Source organism: Apis mellifera, linkage group LG9 (assembly GCF_003254395.2).
Source record: "Apis mellifera strain DH4 linkage group LG9, Amel_HAv3.1, whole genome shotgun sequence".
In the NCBI taxonomy this organism is placed as follows: domain Eukaryota; kingdom Metazoa; phylum Arthropoda; class Insecta; order Hymenoptera; family Apidae; genus Apis; species Apis mellifera.
This window is the reverse complement of record NC_037646.1, coordinates 11,495,248-11,516,677: the sequence shown is the minus strand read 5'-3', so window position 1 is coordinate 11,516,677 and position 21,430 is coordinate 11,495,248. Positions and strand designations below refer to the sequence as shown.

At 42.0% G+C, this 21,430-nt stretch overlaps 2 protein-coding genes across 7 annotated transcripts in view; one reads left to right on the top strand and one right to left on the bottom strand.

Annotated features, from left to right (window-relative positions):
* The window catches only part of LOC100578345, a 19,045-nt gene extending 13,810 nt beyond the window's left edge, over positions 1-5,235 (top strand). For 2 of the 5 annotated variants that reach the window (XM_026442743.1, XM_003250979.4), the window contains 5 exons: positions 644-1,162; positions 1,236-1,480; positions 2,431-3,025; positions 4,246-4,468; positions 4,612-4,839. In XM_026442743.1, coding sequence (XP_026298528.1) covers positions 644-1,162; positions 1,236-1,480; positions 2,431-3,025; positions 4,246-4,468; positions 4,612-4,760 — 1,731 coding nt within the window. In that variant the 3' untranslated portion in view covers positions 4,761-4,839. Of the gene's footprint in view, positions 1-643; positions 1,163-1,235; positions 1,481-2,430; positions 3,026-3,342; positions 3,370-3,529; positions 3,948-3,986; positions 4,469-4,611 lie in introns of those variants that run through there. The other 3 variants (XR_003305317.1, XM_026442744.1, XM_026442745.1) reach the window with 3 other exon arrangements.
* LOC102654795 (putative uncharacterized protein DDB_G0281733) lies at positions 5,068-21,430 on the bottom strand. 2 transcript variants are annotated; one of them, XM_016914151.2, is made up of 5 exons: positions 21,388-21,430; positions 20,854-21,019; positions 13,932-14,014; positions 12,239-12,314; positions 5,068-8,962 (listed from the first exon to the last, which is right to left on the bottom strand). In XM_016914151.2, exons 3-5 carry the CDS (start codon positions 14,005-14,007, stop codon positions 5,947-5,949), a joined length of 3,168 nt encoding a protein of 1,055 aa, XP_016769640.2. In that variant the 5' UTR covers positions 14,008-14,014; positions 20,854-21,019; positions 21,388-21,430; the 3' UTR covers positions 5,068-5,946. The 2 variants fall into 2 exon arrangements, with proteins under 2 accessions (XP_016769640.2, XP_016769639.2); XM_016914150.2 differs by lacking the exons at positions 20,854-21,019; positions 21,388-21,430 and adding an exon at positions 15,263-15,786.

The window sequence follows — 21,430 nt, the reverse complement described above, 5'->3', positions numbered from 1 at the left end:
GGCTTCTTCCTTCCTTCCCTCCTTCCTTCCTTCCTTCCTTCCTTTCTTTCTTCATTCGTTTCTTTCTTCCTTCCTTTCTTCTTGGAAAATCTTTCGAGGTTGGCGGGATATCTCTTCCTTCCTTTCTTCCTTTCTTCCTTTCTTTCTTTCTTCTTGGAAAATCTTTCGAGGTTGGCGGGATATCTCTTCCTTCCTTTCTTCCTTTCTTCCTTTCTTCTTGGAAAATCTTTCGAGGTTGGCGAGATATCTCTTCCTTCCTTCCTTCCTTCTTTTCTTCCTTTCTTCCTTTCTTCTTGGAAAATCTTTCGAGATTGGCGGGATATCTCTTCCTTCCTTTCTTTCTTCCTTTCTTCCTTTTTAGATGGAAGAAACTATTCACTTTCTTTCCTCTTCTTTCTTCCTTCGTTCCTTTCTTCTTTCCTTCCTTCTTTCTTTCTTCCTTCCATCTTTTCTTTCTTCTTTCCTTTCTTCCTTTCTTTCTTTCTTCTTTTCTTCCTTTCTTCTTTCCTTCCTTTCTTTCTTTCTTCTTTCCTTCTTTCCTTCTTTTCTTCTTTTCTTTCTTTCTTCTTTTCTTCCTTTCTTCCTTCCTTCTTAGATAGAAGAAACTATTCACTTTCTTTCCTCTCCTTTCGTCTCGTTACAGATGCGGACCTCGGCGCTGATCTGTCTTATTCTCGTGGCATCGAGGCTGAGGGAGTCGCGATGCGGGCCGAGATACCCTTCGAAGGCGGCCGAATTGTTCAGGACGAAGGGGGAGGGCTTGAGGGGGGTGCGAGCGGAGGGGTCGATCATGGCAACCCCGAGCCCGCTGCGCCACGAGACGACGAGGGCCGACTCGGTGTTTCGGGACGGAGACGGGCCGAGGAGGATAAGCAAGGATGACTACACGACGACCGAGGAGGACGAGTCGAGGAACGGATTCGAGGCGTCCACGTTCAATCCGGACGTGTTGAACAAGTTTCTGGAGGAGTACGCGAGCAAGATCAAGGGAAGCACCGAGAAGTACCAGAGGTATCCGTTCAGGATCGTCAAGCCTTCCGAGCCGCTCCCCCTCGAGGTCGACGAGCAGCAGACCACCGTTCGATCGCCGATCATCGATCATCAAGAACAAAATACCAAGTACGAAGAGGAGGCGATCAATTCCACGTCCACCGAGGATGGAGTAAGAAGTCTTTTAACATCTCTTTCGTTTTTCTTCTTTTGTTTCTTTTCACTCGAATATTTAACGATTTCAGTTGGCCGGCATTCTAAACGACACGATAAAGAGGAACAAGTATTACGGGGCGAACTCGTACGACGACAGGAACGGTTGGGTCACGTTGGAGGCGATACCGTGGTCCAAGAGCAAGATATCCAAATGGCAAGCGACCCCGAGCACGCAACGGCCGTGGCCCGAAGTGAATAAACCGTGGGATAAACCCGGCAAACCTTGGACCTCCGATTATTCCGTCAGACCCATCTACGAGAACAACAAACCATGGTAAATTAATTTGTACCCTCGCATCCTTTTTTCGTATACGTTAAAATACGGCTAAAACGCGTGAAAGTAATTAGTAAGTTAGAATAGAAAGTATATATAGAAGAATTATATATAGAAAGTATATATAGAATATATAGTAATATATAGAATATAGTATATATAATATATAATATAGAATATAATATATATAGAATATAGTATATATAGTATAGAAAGAATAGAATATATAGTATATATAGAAATATATAGTATATATAGAACTATATAATATATATAGAAATAGAAAGTAAATAATTATTTAAATTTAAAACAGTTATTAAAAATTTTGAAAATTAATAAAAATATAAAAATTAATATAAATGATTGAATAATTAGAAATTCGACGTGTAAAAGTAATTAGTAAGTTAGAATAGAAAATATATATAGAAGAAGTATATATAGAAAGTATATATAGAATATATAGAAATAGAATATATAGTAATATATAGAAATATATAGTATATATAGAACTATATAATATATAGAAATAGAAAGTAAATAATTATTTAAATTTAAAACAGTTACTAAAAATTTTGAAAATTAATAAAAATATAAAAATTAATATAAATGATTGAATAATTAGAAATTAATTCGACGTGTAAAAGTAATTAGTAAGTTAGAATAGAAAGTATATATAGAAGAAGTATATATAGAAAGTATATATAGAACATATAGAAATAGAATATATAGTATATATAGAATATAGTATATATAGCATATATAGAAATAGAAAGTAAATAATTATTTAAATTTAAAATAGTTACTAAAAATTTTGAAAATATAAATGATTGAATAATTAGAGATTAATTTTAATTAACTTAATTAATTTAAATTAAGAATTCGAAGAGGTAGATAAAAACGTAATCTGACGACCAATGTTTCTCTATCCTCCCCCCCTCCCGCCTCTCCAGGTACGAGAAGCCGAAGCCGAGCTGGCCGGAGAACGGTCAGAACGACAAGCCCGCGTGGCAGAAGCCCAACCGACCGAGCCCTTACTACACGGAGAAACCGGAGGAGACCCAGGCACAGAAGTGGCCACCGGAGAGGCCCTCTTGGAACAAGTACACGGACCGTCCGAGCCTCAACACCGATATAATTACGGACAATAGGCCGGCCAATTTCCCGAGCAATTGGAACAGGCCGCAACCGACGAAACCGAGCTACCAATATCTGGACAGGTATCCGGATAAATATCAGGGGGAGGAGGGGAACGATTGGCACGATTTTCCGACGAGGCTCGAGGATCGTCCAACGCCGAGGCCGACCACCACCGAGAGGCCGACCGCCTTCTCCCATTATCAATACGTGAACAATCATCCGCAGAGTTATCCCGGGAACGGGGACGGCCAGTGGGTGCTGCTCTCTACCAACAGGGGCTATTCCAAGTCCAGGCAGAGGTCGATAAAGATAGACTCGATTGGCCAAGTGGGGAACGTTACGAGGGACGTGGGCAGAAAGGAGGAGGAAGCTGATCCAGCGGTAGCTGTGATGACGTCGAAGAGACAGGTTAGGCTAGATGATCAAAGAAGTTTGATATAATATATATATATGTAAAAGGGGGAAGAAAGTTGAAAGAAGGAGAATTTTTGGTGAAATTCCGCTTTGGAATTGGAATCTTTCTACGTATAATGGGATTTATCGAAAAGAATTAAAGTTTAAGTTAGAATAGAACAAAGGAATAGAGCGAGGAGTGAATATTGCGTAAACGAATGGTGAAAAGGATCGAGATTTCATTAGAAAAACAAAAGAGAAGAAAAGATATAATGGGAGAAATAATGGGAGAAAAAAATTGGCAGTCGCTTGATGAGATATTATATAACTAGGTTAGATTGACAGTTATCGATCAACGAGTAAGTTGTGTAAACGAATAATGAAAAGTATCGAGATTTCACTAAAAAAACAAAAGAAAGAAAAGAAAAGAGTAATCGTTATTAGCATTTTGATCGAAGAATATAAAAAAATAATGGGGGGAAAAATTGGCAATTGCTTGATGAGATATCGTTTAAATAGGTTAGATTGGCGGTGTTACAGTCAATGAGGCGTAAGTATTGAGTAAACGAATGATGAAGAGTATGGAGAATTCATTAGAAAAACAAAAGAAAAGAAAAAAAAAGAATAATCGTTATTATCACTTTGATCAAAAGAGAAAATGGAGAAAAATAATGGGAGAAAAAATTGGCAGTCGCTTGACGAGATATCGTTTATTAGATTGGTGGTGTTATAATCGTTCAACGAAGCGTAAGTATTGCGTAAACAAATAATGAAAAGTATCGAGATTTCATTAGAAAAACAAAAGAAAAGAAAAGATATGGAGAAATAAGAGTTAGATTGACAGTGTTACCATCATCAACGGCACGTCGTAATGAAGCGTAAGTATTGCGTAAACGAATAATGAAAAGTATCGAGATTTCATTTAGAAAAACAAAAGACAAGAAAAAAATAATCGTTATTATCACTTTGATCGAAGGACGTAAAGAAATAACGGAGAGAAAAAATTGGCAGTCGCTTGATGAGACATCGTTTAAATAGGTTAGATTGGCGGCGTTACAGTCGATCAACGAGACGTGAGCATTGCGTAAACGAATGCTGGAAAAGTATCGAGATTTCATTAGAAAAACAAAAGAGAAGAAAAGAATAATCGTTATTATCACTTTGTTCGAAAGATATGGAGAAATAATGGAGAAGAGGAAAATTGGCAATCGCTTGATGAGGTATCGTTTACCTAGGTTAGATTGACGGTGTTACCGTCGATCAACGGCACGAATACGACCACTTCTCACGGGGGCCTTCTGGAAGTAGAGAAGACGTTCAAGAGCGTGGACCAGAGCCAAAAGGAGTACGAGATGGAAAGGCAACCGTTGTTATCGACCATCCTGAAAAAGAGACCCATCAGAAACACGTTGGGAAATAAGGCGTCCAGCTCTGCTGTTCTAGCTGCTGTCAGTGCCGGTCAGCGTTCAATTCTTTCATTATTCTTCGATAATGAAAATTATTGTGTTAATAAGATCGAATCTTTATTAATTAATCGTTCGGAAAATTTAATAATTAAGAGTTAAAGATTGAATTTGGAGTTAAAATTCGTTTTTCTGTAGGGATACTACCGGCAACAATGGCAATGATGATACCGATGATTCTTGGTCGTCGAAAGAGGGATCTAACGACTTCGGGATTGGGCCTGTTCGATCACGAGACTATGATAAAGAAACTGATCCCGGGAAACAAAGTATTTGACAATTCGTAGAAACGAAGAAATGGAGACAAGATTTAGAAAAAAAAAAAAAAAATAGGCACAACTTTTGAAATATATAAAAATGAAATTAGCAAATTATTAATGTTTAAGAATATTGATGGTGTACATGACAAATCTGTATAGTTTTAAGTCTATCTATTCTCTTATTTACATATATCGATCGATACATACGGATTCGTTTGGCAACGAGTTTAATCGTTAATCGTTTCGTCGAAAAACAAATGTGTTCTACAGATAGGAAAAATAGATTTTTATTACAAGTTTCTTCATATATTTATACACATGTCAGGATAACACGTAGACATTTATCTTATTTATTATTTATTTATTTATTTATATATATTTATATATATATATATGTATGTATTTATACTTTACATTTCGATGCTCGGTCTGAATACTCAATAAAAGGCATAAATATATCGACAGATACCGATCGAAACAAAAGAATCGTTCGAAAAATAAAGGAATAGAATTTTTCGCTGCTAGTCTTTCGAAACCTTTTCCTTCCCATCCAATTCGAAACTTTCTGGTGGTTTCGAAAAAACTATCATAGAATGCATATGATTTTTAGCACTCCGTGCGAGAAATCCTATTTATTGTTAAAGCTTCTTGTTCCTCCTGCTGTCCAGGAATAATCCAATCTTCCTTTCTCGATCCGATCCCGATGATTTAAGTTTAAACAATCAGCTTGCATATATATTGTAAAATTCTAAACGATAAAAACTACGTAAGATTATTTATAAGTTAAAAAAAAAAGAGAACGCAGAGAAAATGTAGATCTTCATCAGAGTTAGAGTAAAAACTGACAAAAGACGAGTCGTTTAGACGAGCTAAAATAACTTCATCATTTTCACCAGAAATATTCGTTCCTAACCTTAAAACGAATGTTAAAAATTACTTTTCTCGACGAAAATCATCTTTATCGGTTCAGAAACGAATATTTCTTTCCTGAAAAAAAAAAAAGGAAGGGAGAAAAAGGAAACGACGAAGATATTTCAGATTCGATCGAAAAAAATCCGCGTTGCAACGATCGGAAAGACATTCTCGGAGATTCGAGACGCGATTTTTTTCTTTTTTTTCCTTCGAAACGAGGTCCTCGAGGAATATAAGGTGGGTTACGTGCCGCGAGCTTAGCTGACGCTACGAATCGTCCAGCCGAGGAGAGAGCTCCGTCTCACTCCTCCCCGTTGATCCTCTTCTGCACGTGGCCGAGATATCTGGCGAAACCCTCGCTGGCGTGTTTAAGAAGCGTGAGACCGAGCCGAAACTTGATCTCGGCGATCTTCTTCACGAAATTGAAGAGATTGAAACCGTTCTGCTCGGCTGGCTTCTTCGTGGTCGGATCGATCGTCACGCTCTCGACGGTGCTCGTGTCTTTCGCCTCCCCCTCGGAATCGAAATTTTCCAAGGTGGAAGAGGACGAGGACGAGGACGAGGACGATTCGATCGTCGACGAAGCGACGGTGCTCGAGTCTCTCCGTTTCTCCAGTTCCTCCTCCACCTCCTCCTCTTCCTCCTTCTTCTTCTTCCTCCTCTTCTCCCCGTCCTCCTCGTAATCTCCCTCCGCCGGTAACGCGGAGTCGATGATGTCGAGGATCTCGTTGCTCAACTCCTCCTCCCTCCTCTCCCCCTCCAACTCTCGCCTCGAGGGAATCACTTGAATCACGGACGAGGAATCCCTCCTGTCCCTTCCCGATCTTTTAATCCTCAGCGACCTCGGCCCGTGCTCCACGGCCACAGCCGTTGGCGTGATCTCCACCTCCTCGTAACCCTCGTCCACCGGCCTCGCTGTTTTCATCTGCCCGTAATTCTGTATCACGGTGCCCATCATCTCGTTGAAAGAATTCTGCCTCGTCCCCTCGCCGCTCTCCGCCTCTCCTGCCACCCCCTCCCCCCCGTAACCGTTGCCCAACTTTCCACCGCTCGACGGAGGGGAGACGAGTATCTTCTTCTTCTCCTCGTAAGGGTACGGAACGCTGCCCACGACGAATTGGCGATTCGCCGAGCCTGGTGGAGGAACACCCGAGCCTACCACGTACTCCCTATGCCTGATCCCGTGGTACGAAGGGTTCGAAGGGGTGCTCGAGTAACGATAATCGGTGTACTTGTGCGAGGGGGCGGTGTTCTCCTGCGAGGGGTGATAGACGGGCGAGGAGGACAAGGTTGGGGAGGAATAACGTTGCTGATCGTTGCTCGATTGGCGGTGGTGGTCGAAGGACGGGTCGTAACGCTGGTACGCGTAGTAATTGTCCTCGAACACCTTCGACAACCCTTGATGGCCCTTCGTCTCGTCCGTGGTCATCCCCTGAAGCACCTTGGACAGAACCTCCTCCTCGCTCTGCCCGTAATTCCCCCCGTATTCCTCGAAACTGTACTTGTATTTCGGCTCCACCTCCACGTAGTTCCTCCTGGCCGCGGTCCCGCCAAAAGGGTAGAGGAAGTAGGAGGCGAGGCCCAAGCCGAGGCCCACCAGAGACATCACGCCGAAGCTCGGCATCACCTCTCGGCTCAGAAAGTTGTATATCTGGCTGCTGATCCCGGACGAGGAAGCGGGTTTCTTCTTCTGTCCAACCTTGGTCTCTGGGGCTATCTTCGACTCCTGCGCTATTCCATTCTCGTTCTCCTCGGGGACGTCGGTGCCTGGCTCGGTTTCCTCGGTCAAGCTTGGCACCAGTGACGAGCTGGGGACTGGAGTCGTGGTGGACGTGGTCGTGGAAGCGATCGGTTTCCTCCTTCTGTTCTTGTTCTTCTTTCTCTTGGGCCTTTTAGTGGTAGTGGAGGAGGAGGAGGAAGAATAGGAGGAGGTAGAGGAGGAAGGAGAGGCGGTGGAGGAAGAAGTGGAGGAGGACAGTTGGTTGATCTTGGTCAGTTCGGGATTGAAATCGAACTTCATCAGGTCTATCTTGGTGTCCTGCGCCAAACCCTCCCCCTTCTCCACCTTCTCGATCTTCAGCACGGGGGCGTTCACCTTGATCGGCTCGATCTCGATCCTCGTCTCGTCCGCGGGTTTCCTCAGCTGCACCTTCAACACGTTGTTCACCTTCGTCCCTACCGGTTTGAGCTTGGAGACGGGGGCCTCGGACGAGGGATGGTCGTCGGTCGAGGTCGGTTTCGAGGTCGTCGAAGCGACCACCACGCTTCCACTCGTCGACGCGTCGACGTGAGGGGTGGTGGTGGTGGTTGCTTTCTGATTGTCCATCAGGATCGACGCTTTGATCTTGGTCACGAACATAGGCTTCTCGGTGCTCTTCGGAACGGCGATCATCTGGACAGGTCTGAACGTCACCTTCTCTACCTTGCCGACCGGCACGCTCTCGTTCTTACCGACGTCCGGTCTAACGGTGGTCCGATTCCTGGTCGGGTGCTTCGGCCTGTTCTGCAGATTCGGCCGATTGGCCGGCTTCGAAACGGCGGGTTTCGAGGCAAGGACCGTGGTCTTCGTGACGGCTATCTTCGGTTTAGGAGTCGTTCGACTCGCCATCTGATTCTTTCTCGTCGCGTTCGTGACAAGTTCGGAATAATCGGTGGACGCGAGGGTCTTGGGTGTGCTCTGGACAGGAACCTCCGCCTCCTTCTCCGTTCCTTGCTCCACCACCTTCTCCAATTTCGACTCGATCTTGCTCGTGGTCGTCGGAAGGACGAAGGACTTCCTCGTAGTAGCCGCCTCTTCCCCCAGCGTTACGCCCTTCTCCGTCTTCTCCTCCGTTGCTGTGTCCACCGTCGAAGGTGTGACCCTCGCCTCCTCGCTTTCGATCGGTTGTCTCGTCCTCTTTCGATCCTCGATCGAGATCGCCTTGACGGTGGTCGAGGGCGGATTGAGGAGGATCCACGTGGATATCCCGCCGGTGGTCGTCGCGTGATTCTTGTACGCCGTGATCAGACGCGTGGACGCCATCTCCTTCTCGAGCTCCTCCTCGGTTATGGCCATGGCCTGGCCCGGATGGCTGGTCTCGAAGTAGCTGAACTTGGAGTTGATCGGCCTGCCGAATCCGATCGGGTGCCGATCGTTGGCCGCCGCCTCGTCGCTCGCCGCCGACTTTTCCATCCCCTTCTTGATCGCGTTGTCGAGGATCTTCGCAGGCTGTTCGCCACTGTTCGTCACGTTCAACAATTGGGTGGCCACAGTTCTTAACGACTGATCCATGTGCTGAAGATCTTTTATGCGGCGTTGCGTGTCGTTCGCTCGGACACTGGAAACGAAATTGGCTCGATTGAGTCGGTCGAGTTGAAGCGAGATTCGAAGAAAGAGAGTAAAATGATTTTAAAGGAAGGGAAGGATCGATGTTTCCTTACCTTTGCTCCGCGAAACTTTGGAAAAAACTTGGTTATTTCGTTTATCTTAATCATTCGCCTCGTTCATCTTTGTCATTCGCCTCCCAGCTTTTGGAACGAGGATATTATTTTTGGGAATAAATTTTTATGGAATTGACCGATGCAGTCAAGGATAATAATAATAATAGGAGACTGTGGCCGTCTCTGTATTAATTGAGAGAATAATACGTTGAATAATACGTGTTACGGAAGAAAAGAAAAAAATGCAAATTTGTTCGTTTGTCGCATATTGGTTTATTTCAGGTTACATTTTCACTGGCACAAGTACTAGCAATGCCCTAAGAAATTCTCCGCGAAGAAGTGATTCGAACAAAAAGTGATTGCGTTACATCTGTAATACTGTTCCGTGTTCAACGACTAAAAAACACTTTCTCGTACGTTTCTTGCTTGCTCGTAAACGCGTTAGATTTAAAGCCTACCGTTGGCGAGATTAATTGCCTGATACTAAACAAACGTTATTCTACACCAGTTTCCCCATCCTTAATAAATAATCGATAAACTATATATATATGAAATAAAATTTACGAATTAATTATTTAAAGCTTTTTAAAAGAATTAAAACGATAAATAAATCATCCTTGCAATCGCGCAGCATGTATACTTTCATCCAAGAGACCTTTAAAACCTCGAACGATCTTCGAGCGAGACAAGGAGAGAGAGAGAGAAAGAGAATGAGAGAAGAAACGATCCAAAGAAACAAAATATATTCGTTTCATCTCTTTCTCTTCTTCCTCTTGCTCTTCCACTCGTTCATCCTTCCGTACCTTTCCATGGACTGTCTAACCACCTCCTCGAAACCGGACCAATAACCGTTCCCCGCATTATCGTTGGCCCTTGCGAAACCGAACGAGCTAGGGAACAGCCAAGGATAGAGAAACGTGACTACGCCTAGGATACCGGCCGCAAGCGCCGTGAAGGGAGCAGCCGCCAAGCTGAAGAAGCCGTAATGCAAAGGATCGAACGTGAGATAGGCGAAGGCCGAGGTTATGGAGTCCATGATACCTGTTGGGGACAAATCGTAATCCTCGTCCTCGTCCTCGTCCTGGATTGGACGAGACAGACTGGCAGAGGGCAGTGCGTTAGCTGGAGAAAGGGAGGAGGATCCCGTGGAAGTGTCTGAATTGGAATTGACGGGTGGCGCCGCAGCCGGACGAACGAGGGAATTAACGGGTGGAGAAGGATCGTTCGCTTGGCCAATCGTCTCAGCGGAATCCGAATCAGTTTGAGCAACTTGGCCCGAACTCGTGATGCTGATCTGAGTGTCTTGCACCACTTCGAAGTCGGAGTTTACCGGGTTTTGTTCGAGGATCTGTACGTTCTCTTGTGGATCGTTTTGGGGAGTGGGGGGTCGGTAAATAGGAACGGGTCGATAATAATCGTCGACAACGGATCCAGAAGTACCAACGTATTTATCCACCTGATAATTCTGGTAATTTTCGGAATCGATCCTGTGGTCGGTGGTCGAGGGAGAGGGGGTGGACGACTTGTACACGTTCGAGTTAAACACGTGGGAATTGATGACTATGTTCAGATCCGTGCAACCCTGTTTACTCTGTATCGTGTTGTTGATCCTAGTGTACGAGTTTATGAGAATCGTGGGACAATTCTGGTCGTAAGTTACCACCGGAGTTTGAGGTTTCCGATTGGACAACGGATTGTTGCTCTCTTCGTACGAAGTGAAGCCTATGTGGACCCTGTTTGGACCGCCTGGCTTCGAGGTGCTCGAAGAAGGATACGACTGTGGAGGAATGGAGGGAGGAGAAGAAGACACGAAAGCATTGGAGGAGGAAATGGGGCGGACGTGTGCCGGAGGTACTCTCGACGCGTTGTCAGGCCTTCTCGAGTCTAGATTTATGAAATGAACCACGGTGTTCTGGGATACGTGGGTTTGAGGATTTCGAACGAGAAGATTTTCGCTCTTGTTTCTCGACGGATCGAAAACGTTTTCCAATCGATTCGGAATCACGTTATTCGTGACGTGGCTCGGACGATGAACGGGATAAATGAAACCTGGCCTCGGGATTTGAGGTTTATTCGGAAGGTTGGAAGGTTCATTCGGTTCCAAATTTTGGTAAAGGGAATCGAAAGCGACGCTGACGGGATTATCGATTTTCTCGACCTCTAAGATGTGGCTGCCATTCGTCACGAAGGCAGGAATCTTCATCCAATGGACTATTTCTTGGAGATTGGAGATCGGCCTCTGGGAAACAAGCGCGTGATGATCGAAACTGGAATTTCGGATGGGTGGATCGTGCGCGATCTCAAGTTTGATCGGATCGTGTTCCACGGGTGAGGTGTACTTATCGTAATTGTGAAAATCCTCTGCGTTCTGAACGCCTGTATTGGGCCAATTCTTCAAGCTCGAATCGAAGGAAGAATTATTCTTGTTGCCCGTTATCTTATTCTGATTGTTCTTCTTCTTCGAATTTGACTGAAGATGAGGCGAGGATGGGCGACGAATTTTCGTCCTGTTGGACCGTTTCGAGGTCCAGTAGCGATTGACGGACGATTGATGAGCGCGAGTGGGGGAAATGGAGGATGGGAGGGGAGTCTCGACACTGTTCTCATTCTCGCTGAAAGATAATTTGGGAACACCTCGAGCCAACAGCGAGTCGGTGATCTTTTTAATGGCGGCCACGTGATCGAACGGAGTCGTGGACTCGACCTTGGCCAAGAGAGCAGGCGAGAATCCCGAATTCTGGCCCAAGGCCGTGCCATCAACATCATCGAATCGTGAATTATTCATCGGGATTCGGTACGTCCTTCTCGCGAGAGAATTTCTCGTGGCCCTCTTCGGATACGAAATTCTCGAATTCGTAGGCGGAACGCGTTTGCGGATTGAATTTAATTCCTGGCTCGATCTTATTCGAGCATCGTTCGACGATGGGATTACAAAGCGGGGAAACACGTTTCCGAATCTGGTTAAATTATCGTTCCTATCGATCGATCGCTCGTTAACCTTCGAGTTTTGTTGTGATCGAAATTTCGACGAATTCCAAAGGTTATTCGAGTGGAGGAATCGTTGCTCGTCGTCCCTTAATTTTTCCCCCACCCTTTTCTCCGCGTCGCCAAAACGATCGATATTATTATCGCGGTGATAGTTAATAGTACTAGTTCCGGAATTCCACGTATACCTGCTATCTTCTCGAACGCCGGACGTTTTCCATTCCTCGAGGTTCGCCTTCGATGAACGAGCTTGAATCGAGCTTTCTGAAATTTTAAGAAAAAAAATTAATAAGATTCATATATTAGAAGATTTTCGATGTATCGAAAAAATTGTTCTTTGGTGGAAATGAAATAGATGGAAATATTAATCCGTTAAAAAAGTAATTAGTTAAAAATTTCGAATAAAGTTATTTTCAGTAATTATTGATTCGCTCTTCGACCGTTATAATTATTCGCGATTATTATTATTGTTTTGGATAATAAATTATCGAAGCAACTTTAATATTAAATTTTGCCCATCATTGTATTTAGATCTCGATTAGCGTAGAATCCAGAATATTCTAACGTGTCGATAAAAATTTATTTCTTATAATATGCGTAGGTTAATTATGATTCGTAATAATTTAATTTATAAATATAATTTCATATTAGATGATTATCTTTATTAAAATAACATTTATTCGTAGCTATTATAATTAATCCTCTTTTCTATAACTTTGGCCATTATTTGCAATTATTATTATAAACGATAAATTGTCCAAGTAACTTTATTCGTAACTTCAACTATTAAATTTCGTCCACAATGTCCGCATCTAAATCTCGATGCAATTAAGGTTATTCTAACCTATATCGATAATATAACTCGTAACCATAGTTTAATTTATAAACATAATTTCGTATGCGAGCAGTTAAAATAATAATTATTGTGTATATAGAAAATAAGTTATATAAATTATAAATAGTGTTTCAGCTTTTAAATGAAAATAATTTTTACGATTTTCAATATTCACATTCATCTAGCATCTTTTACTACTATAGTAACGTCTAGTGTCAAGTTTCGAGAGCGAAGGACCTCTCGTGCCTTTCTGGCGAAACTACTTTCCACCAGCGAAACAGTACGTTGTCCGTGTATTCGACTATCGTTCTCTTCTAATAAAGATCGTTATATTTCTTGCGGGATATAGCCGACTGTCAATGGATCGTAACACGTGCGTAATTGTCCAGAAAAATGAGGTACGATGGAGGGAAAAAAGGGGGAAGAAACGTTACGAAATGAAATTTTGCAACGAACAGAGGGAATCGATCGTTCGTTGAGAAAATTTTCGTCGTAAATTACGTTTCCTGGCGCAATCCAGACTTGCCTGGCTCGCGTAATCACGAATTGTACCGCGTTTCCTCGAAACCCTCGCCGATAGACGTGGCGAAACATCGAAATACAAATAATTTTATAACCTCTTTGGGGATTGGGGAAGGGAAAATTGGCCACAAAACGACTGTTCGAATATATATAATTCTCTTTCTAAAAAAGAAATGAACGATTGAATGTGATACACGATACAAAAGTTTCTGAAAGGAGAATGATCAATCTCGTACGAAGATAACAAAATAAAAGAAATTGAGTTCGATTCAAAAATCAGAGGCGAATAATCGCGTGGGATTTCGATCGATTGAGAGAGTTGGAACGTAGGGCGGGAAACGTTTTCATTATCTGATTTACAACCGAATAAATACACGGTTGGTTCGAGGAACGACGATTCGAATCGTTTTATTTCCATCCGGGAAGGATCCGCCTTTTCCTTTCCATTTTTTCCGCGCGCCCGCCATATTTCCCCGATAAAATATTCCAAGCTTTATACTGGCAAGACGAGGAAAGATTCTTACCGGTTCTTTGGGGCCTGGCGTCGCTCGATCCCAACGCCAACAGAACCACCACGATCTCCAACAGTTTCATCCGCATTTTTGCACTGAAAAAGAAAAGAAAATCGATGCTCGTAATTTGATCCAATAAAATCATCTACCTATATATATATATTTATTTCATAAATCATATGAGAAAACTTGTTTCGATAATCGATACGAAATATGATGACTTCCTCATCTTTCAAAGATTCACAACAGGAAACTCGCGGGACTCGAGCCGGTATTAACGAAACGTGCGGTGTTAACGATCCTCTGTATTTGGAGATTGGCCGAAAACGAAGGTGCACTCGGCGGCGCAGTGACGCAACTGCGGTCGAACGGCGTATTATTTTTCGAACGCGTAGAGAGAACGCTCGAAGGTCTCGATCGAGGTGATCGTTCGTATTCGATGGCTGGATCGTTCGCTCCGTGTCTTCGATGCCTGTCGCATGTGAATGAGCGTTCGTTCGTCGCGTATACGTGTATGCATATACGTTCTCGTCTCATCTTTTTTCCTTCTTTCTCTCTGTTATTTTTCCTCCCTTCGAAACCAAACGGGGAATAAATCTTCGAACATAAATATATCGTTCGAATTTTTTTTTTTTTTAAAAAGAATCTAGCAAAAGACTTATTCCACGCAGTGGCAAGACCAATAACCGCATATTCTTTCTTCCTCCTCCTCGACATTCGTCGCGTTCCAAGGCTGTTCGCTCGTCGCGCAGGATCGTAAATTTTCTTTTTCTTTCGTTTTTTCTTTTTTTTACTTTTTCGTTTTCATCCACCACCGTCTTGCTCGATCTTTTTCGTTCGTCGGTTATTCGCGTCCGGGTAACGGTAAACCGAGTAGTACTATCTCCGAACCTTTGATTTGCATGTAGGCGCATCGAGGAGAGGTGAATCGGCCATGTCACGAGTTGTTGTAGTATTGTAAATCAGTCGTGGAGGATATCGTCCCCTCGATTACGGCCAACGCGTGTACACGCGTACCGTTACACGTCGAAATACTTTTCCATCGTCACGCTATTTTTTCCCCCAATGAGGATCCTTCCAAAATTTTACCAGATGGATTTTATCCTATCGTCTTGTCGGCAATTGGAATTGATTGGTCGATAATACAGATTTAATCTCGCAGCATCGCGGGAAAGGTGATATAAAATGAAGAAAATAGAATTTTCTCTCCTGTTGATTTGAAATTTGATCGATCTGATCAACGTGAAAACTTATTATTATTTCTTAACAGTTTCTTGGAGAAATTGTTCACAAAATTTCTTATAAAATAAATAAACGTAATATACAAACACACCCCTTCTTACCTTCTGAATCTCAAAATCCTGCTGGAAGCCGCATTTAATCACCAAATCAACGATCAACGAACGAGAGAAAGAAAGAGAAGGAAAAAAGAAAAAGAAAAAGAAAACCGACACACAGCGATTAAATGTCAAAGACAAAAGCTACTAAAAACTGAAAATACACCATAGAGAGAGAGAGAGAAAAAATAAAGAAAAAAAACACTTCTCTTTCCTTCGAAATCGAGACGAAAAATGGGGCGGGAAAAAAACGCGAAAGAGAGAGAGAGGGAGAGAGAGAGAGAGAGCGTGCGTGTGAGTGCGTGTCCGGTATCGTCCAGGAGGACGACAATGTTTCGACAATGGTGCACGGCTGACTGAATCCACGGCTCGAAGAGGTTGGAGAAGCGAGCGAGCGGTGGGCCCGCGTGTGCACGCAGGTAATCGAAGCAAGTGGTGGAGAGGCGCCTCGTGCACGAGTCATCGGGAACCCGTTACTCCGCGTTGCTTACGAACGAGATCCGCTCGGGTTGAATAACCTTCACGGCTGTGCATGCTAAAAGCGTGCTCGTGACTACCTTGGCCGATCACCTCGGGAAATGGGTGAATCTGCGAATCCGATTCGCCCAGTGCGCAAAATCGGGGGAAGGACGCGTGCGCATGCGCGTACGCGCGCCATGCGACGGATCCACGCATGGATGACGTAACAGAGGGCCAGCGAAAAAAGAAAGAAAGAAAGAAAAAATATCTCTCCCTGACAACAGTTTTTGTTGATGTTGATGTTGAAGGTGATGAGGAGAACGATTGTTGACGTTTGGATCGTTCGTTCGTGACTCGCGATTCGATACGAGGATGAAGAATTTAATGGGTAAAAAGTGGAAGGAAAGTGAAGATTCGAAGGAATTGAGGTTAGGAAGGGGTTGAGAGTTTTTTTGAGGATGGAAGGATAAAGAGATACGTTGCAACAGTGTTTAGAAGAGATGTGTATATATATATTAGTATCATTTTTCTTTACGTTCTATGAGACGATAAAAGTGTGCTGAGAAATCACGCAGGTATTCTGTAAATAGTACGATTTATATTTTACGGTGAGTAGTGAGTAATGATCTTTTTTCTTTCTTCTTCTTCCGGGTATCGGGAGGAAATGTGGAACGAGGAAATCGATAGAGGATAATTTTGTATAAACGAAAATAGATTGCCAAAGTTCTAATAAAATCGAACAGGAAGTGGAGGTGAAAAATTTCTCGAACGAGATCTATGAATAAAATATCGGTTCGAGGAACGAATGAATTCCGTCTGAAATTTTCACCGTTGAATTAAGATAAAACGGACTTTTTCCTTTTCTATTCGCAACTTTCAATTTATCTAGCAATTTCGCATGTTGCTCGATAGTTCGCGATGAAAGTTCATTTTTCAGGGGGAAAGGATACGAAATGAAAGTGTTGAAGTCGTTTGTAAGAAAAAAAAAAATTTATGTGCGTAAAAAGAGAATCAAATATCGAAGATACGCTGTAAAAAAAAATTCATATTTTATCAAGAAAGATCGAGGAAAAAGAAAGTATGAGGAAGCGTTTCAAGGTCAAAAAAAATGAAGATCAGTCGAAGGTCAGGGTCACTTAAAGATCGGTGTGCAGATTATTTCAAGATTATTTCAAGGTTAGAATTCGTCATATCATTGACAACAATTTATTTTTGAACAAAATTTTTTTTTCGAGATGAATTTTCAAAAAAAAGTTTAAAGAATATCTAATAATTAAATTTAATTAGAAACGGAATATTCAATTGCTCGAAACAGGTTCTTTCAGCGATAGTACGTCTCGTCAACATTTTTCACGTTATTTCCATAAGAATTAATTAACGGTTCGTTTCCTAATTCCATCTTTGGCTTTTCTTAAAAACTCGAAAATCTGCTTTCTCCAGATTTATTATATCGTATCCTTATCGTTATATATTCGCATTTTTGAATTTGAAAAATTTCGAGTAAAACACATTTAGAACATAACAAACATTTAAATTCGTTCTCGAACAACAACGAGTAATGAGTTTCAAACATCGAATTTTATGGTATCCGAGAAAAAAAATGTCGAATGTACTTTTCCCTAAACGAAAAAAAAAAAAAAAGATTAATCGATTAGTTACGCGCGGATAACAGTAGTTTTACGATTCCACAACATTCCACGATATCCCTAAGAAACCGATTCAAACGCTTTCTCGGAAAATGGAAAAAAAGATGAGATTCGATTATTTGGAAGTTAAAAGGAATGCGAAGCTCGACGACGAAACTTTCGAATAAATTTTCAACGCGATTAACCCCGCTCCATCTCCTCCGCTTCTGCTTCACCTCTTTCCTATTCCTTTTTTTACAGTAATTACAGCCACGCGCGATGCATCTCTTAGCCCAGAATCGAGAGAAAAACGAATCACGATACGCATACCGACGCGCTTTTGTGATCCCGGCAATCAAACCGGTTCCAAGGGGAAGGCGAGGGAACGTTCGTCGAAGATAAAGATCGTCGAACACGTACGCGATCCTTTTTATCCTTTCTTTTTTCTTTTTTCTTGAACCATTAAACAGATTTAACGCATACCATGTCGATCCACTTGGTTCGTTAATAGCCTCGAGCCAATATACAAGAAAGCGCAAGAAACGCGACAACAGCTCCACGCGTGGATATATTTCGAACAATTTAAACATGGACGATACAACTTCTACCTTGTTCATCTTACGGAAAATTTATGTCGAAGTAACGTGTGTGTGTGTGTATATATATATATATATATACATATATATATACGGATAAGAAGATATTCGTTGTATAAATAACGTGGAGAAAACTTGTTCTGAACGACAAACGAGCATGAGTAGAATCATTGAGGTAAAACGAAGAACGCGTGAACACGACACATAGCGCGGAGAGGGTGGGGGGAAAAAAACGTATTTCCTGCACGAGCGCCATCGAGCGGATCGAGAGACGACGCTCGATTACTTCCTTTTACGGCTTAATGTATGAAGGAGGGAAGAGAGGGAAGGATATATTAAAAAATTATCGTGGAAACAAATTGGAGAAGTTGAATTTCTTTTTTTCGAGGTTAGAAATTGGGTAAAGAGATCGAGTGAAATTTGTATTCCATTTATTGTATTATAATTATACTTTAATAAATGATCGATTTTTAAGAATATTATCACGGGATAACGATCTCGAAAGAACGAAAAAAAAAAAAAAGAAAGATATCTTTCTTAAAATCAAAGAAGAGGAGAATGTAGCATAAAACATCGCCATTATTACATTTAAATCGATATTTTCTTGGAATAATAAAAAAAAGGATAGGAGATGAGCGTGATTACCCAACGAGTCGAGAATCTATACTATATAATTCATCTCTCTCGCTCTCGAGATAGTAGAAAAACGTATGGGCGAAGGGTGAAGAAAAAAGAAGGTTCTCAGGAACCACCTCCCGGAAGGTGTGCACGCGATATAATAAGAGAACGTGGTCACACCGACCCAGAATCATAGTAGGCAGCTCGATGTGGGACATAGCGGCACTTCTTACGGCCATAGATACCTTTCCCATCTGTTGGCAAACGACACAAAGCTTGTCGACCTCGCTTCGTTTCGACGCGTGCCCCTTTGAGCATCGCGATCGAGGAAGGAAGGAAAGAAAGAAAGAAATGGAAGGGAGGTAATTAATGCCAGCCAGAACAATCGCGATAACAGGTTACGTATCAACAGGTTTGAAATTATGATCGTGGAAAAAATTCATCGAGAGTTCAAGTGCTGTGAGTGCTTGAAATTCAAAGGCCTTCTTAGTGACCTTAATTTTGCATATCTTTCCCACAAGACGAATATTTGATATTGAAAACGTGTATATTTTAGTTTCGATGAATTTTCTCTTTGGTCAATTAGTCGATAAAATTTAAATAGTCGAATAAAGTTATTTGGATTATCGTTCAAAACGTAATTTTAATAAGTAATTACTTAAATTAACTTTATTCGAAATTTTTAACTAGTTATTTTTTCAACTAATGCCCAACTCTGAACGGACACTAGATAATAACACTAGAAAATCACTAATCGTCCATAGATGTCGACGTTGGCGACATTGATGAAACGTTCGAGATAGAAAAACACGAGGAAATGTATTCTTCTCTTTCCCGATATATATACAAGTTATAAAATATAAACAGATTCGAAGAATTATTCGCTAGGCTTAATTATTTAAAACGAATTAAAATTTTCCTCGCGTCCTCGTAACAATTCTCCGCGAGTTGCGTCATCGACTCGTAATAAATAATTAAGAGCAACGTTCGTGGACGGTTGAACGGGAGCGCTTCCGCAACGGTGCACCGTTACCGATCGAGAACGTTTTTTTTTCCAACGAGAGTACGGTCGACATCCACCCGATCTCGATAAATAGTTTTTGGTTTGCATGTCGAGCTGCGTTCTCGTTCTCCATCTTCGCGGAAATTGCGAACGAAGACGGCATCCAGGAGAAGAGAAATGGAGAATGCACGCGTTAATTAATTAAAATCTTTTGAAGTCGCGGTAGAGGGAGCCTCGGGCTGCGAAAATTCTCGTTCGACCAGATAAACGGGATATACGCATCCGGAGTCACGGATATATCTTTTTTTCCTCTCTCTCTCTCTCTCTTTTCTTTACTCTTTTATCAATTAGATACGCTATACGGATGTAAATTACGACAAATTTATATGAAAATGCGATAAGCGCGGTTGAACTTGAACGAATGAAAATCGAACAAAGTAACGTTATCTAATATTATACACGAGATATAATATTAATTCGTTATTTTAATTTTCATTGCGCGGAAATTAAAAACTAACCTTATATAATATATAAGGAAGCGTGTATCGATGGGTATATGAATAAAATGGGCGAATCTTGGAAGGTTATCGATCGATGAGAAGAGAACGAAAGTTTTCGAGGAAACGAGGAACGATAACCTCGAAGAAGGAAAAAGTAAACTCTGAATTTCTTGGAACTGCCACTAATTGCTCCGCTCTCGTGATAATTGACGAACGCGTGAAAAGTGAAGATAACTCTCGGCTCATTTTTCACCGCGAGTCCATCCACGCGATCTCGTTTTTTTACCGACCGAGTATTACGTGAAATATGAGAATCGGTCGAGAAAAAAAAGAAAAATCGATAACTTTAATCCGGCGAGCGGAAAGTAATGGGTAAAGTAATGGTATTACGAAAACGGTGTCGGTCGGTCGAACCAGTAAATTGTTACATCAAGCATTTTATTCGCCGCTCGCGAAAGTGCGCGTTAATTATACCATTAATTACACGGCGTGTAAAGGAAAAAAAATAGAAAATGTTTGTAAACAACGCCAACAACGTGGCATCATTCACCGACCATTTCCTGCATGAAATTCTGATTACCCTGGTCGTAATATACCACCTGCATTGCGTTCCACTCGCGATAAAATCGAATCGGTCCGTTCAGATCGAATTTTTCCATTCTTTCGGTTGTCAAGCATCTTTCTCTTAAATTCCTTAAAGTCTCTCTTTTTAAAAAAAAAAATTTTTCCATCCACCTCAAAGTAAAGAAAAAAAAATTCGATGAAACACGCCATTACTTCCACAGGATTTACTTACCCACTTAGGATTCTATTCTAGGTAGGAGCGTTTCTAGCGGAGCTCGTTTGGCTGGGCTCGTTTCGTTTTCAGATCCCGATTTATTAGATCGTGCAACGGGTATTGGCATCTCGATCGACGGACTTCACGAGTCAATGGCGGCGCTCAGTGGCGGCAACTTCCGTTTCTGAAACGTGACATCGATTCATGACATCGATTAATGTGTACACACGATTCGTCGCGGGTCGTTTGCGTGAAACGCGCGTGAAACGATCGAATATATCGATCCGTCGAACATCCACGCTGTTTAAAGAAAGAAAGTATATGAGAATCGGATGGGTTTTCAAGATTTATGTCCGTATCTGTTCTACGAGAAAAATTTCCACGAGACGTCCGTCTCGCGAATTATTGGCTTTCCTTTTCTATCGACCGATAAGAAAGATCGTCCGTCAAACTTTTCGCTCGATAATTTCTAACGACTCGCGGTTTGTCTATTGATTTTTCCTGCGACTAGATAAATAAATTTCAGTGTATTTATATCGAATCTTTACTCACCTTTCGAAATTTCTTCTTCTTAAAAAAATTATTGCTTGACTTG

Bases quoted from the DNA above. Each gene is read 5' to 3' on its own strand.
- LOC102654795 (XM_016914151.2), bottom strand. From the start codon at position 14,007: ATGCGGATGAAACTGTTGGAGATCGTGGTGGTTCTGTTGGCGTTGGGA. The intron at 12,315-13,931 runs GTAAGAATCTTT...TTAAAATTTCAG, and splicing joins CGCCAGGCCCCAAAGAACCG to AAAGCTCGATTCAAGCTCGT. The intron at 8,963-12,238 runs GTATACGTGGAA...TTTCGTTTCCAG, and splicing joins GGCGTTCGAGAAGATAGCAG to TGTCCGAGCGAACGACACGC.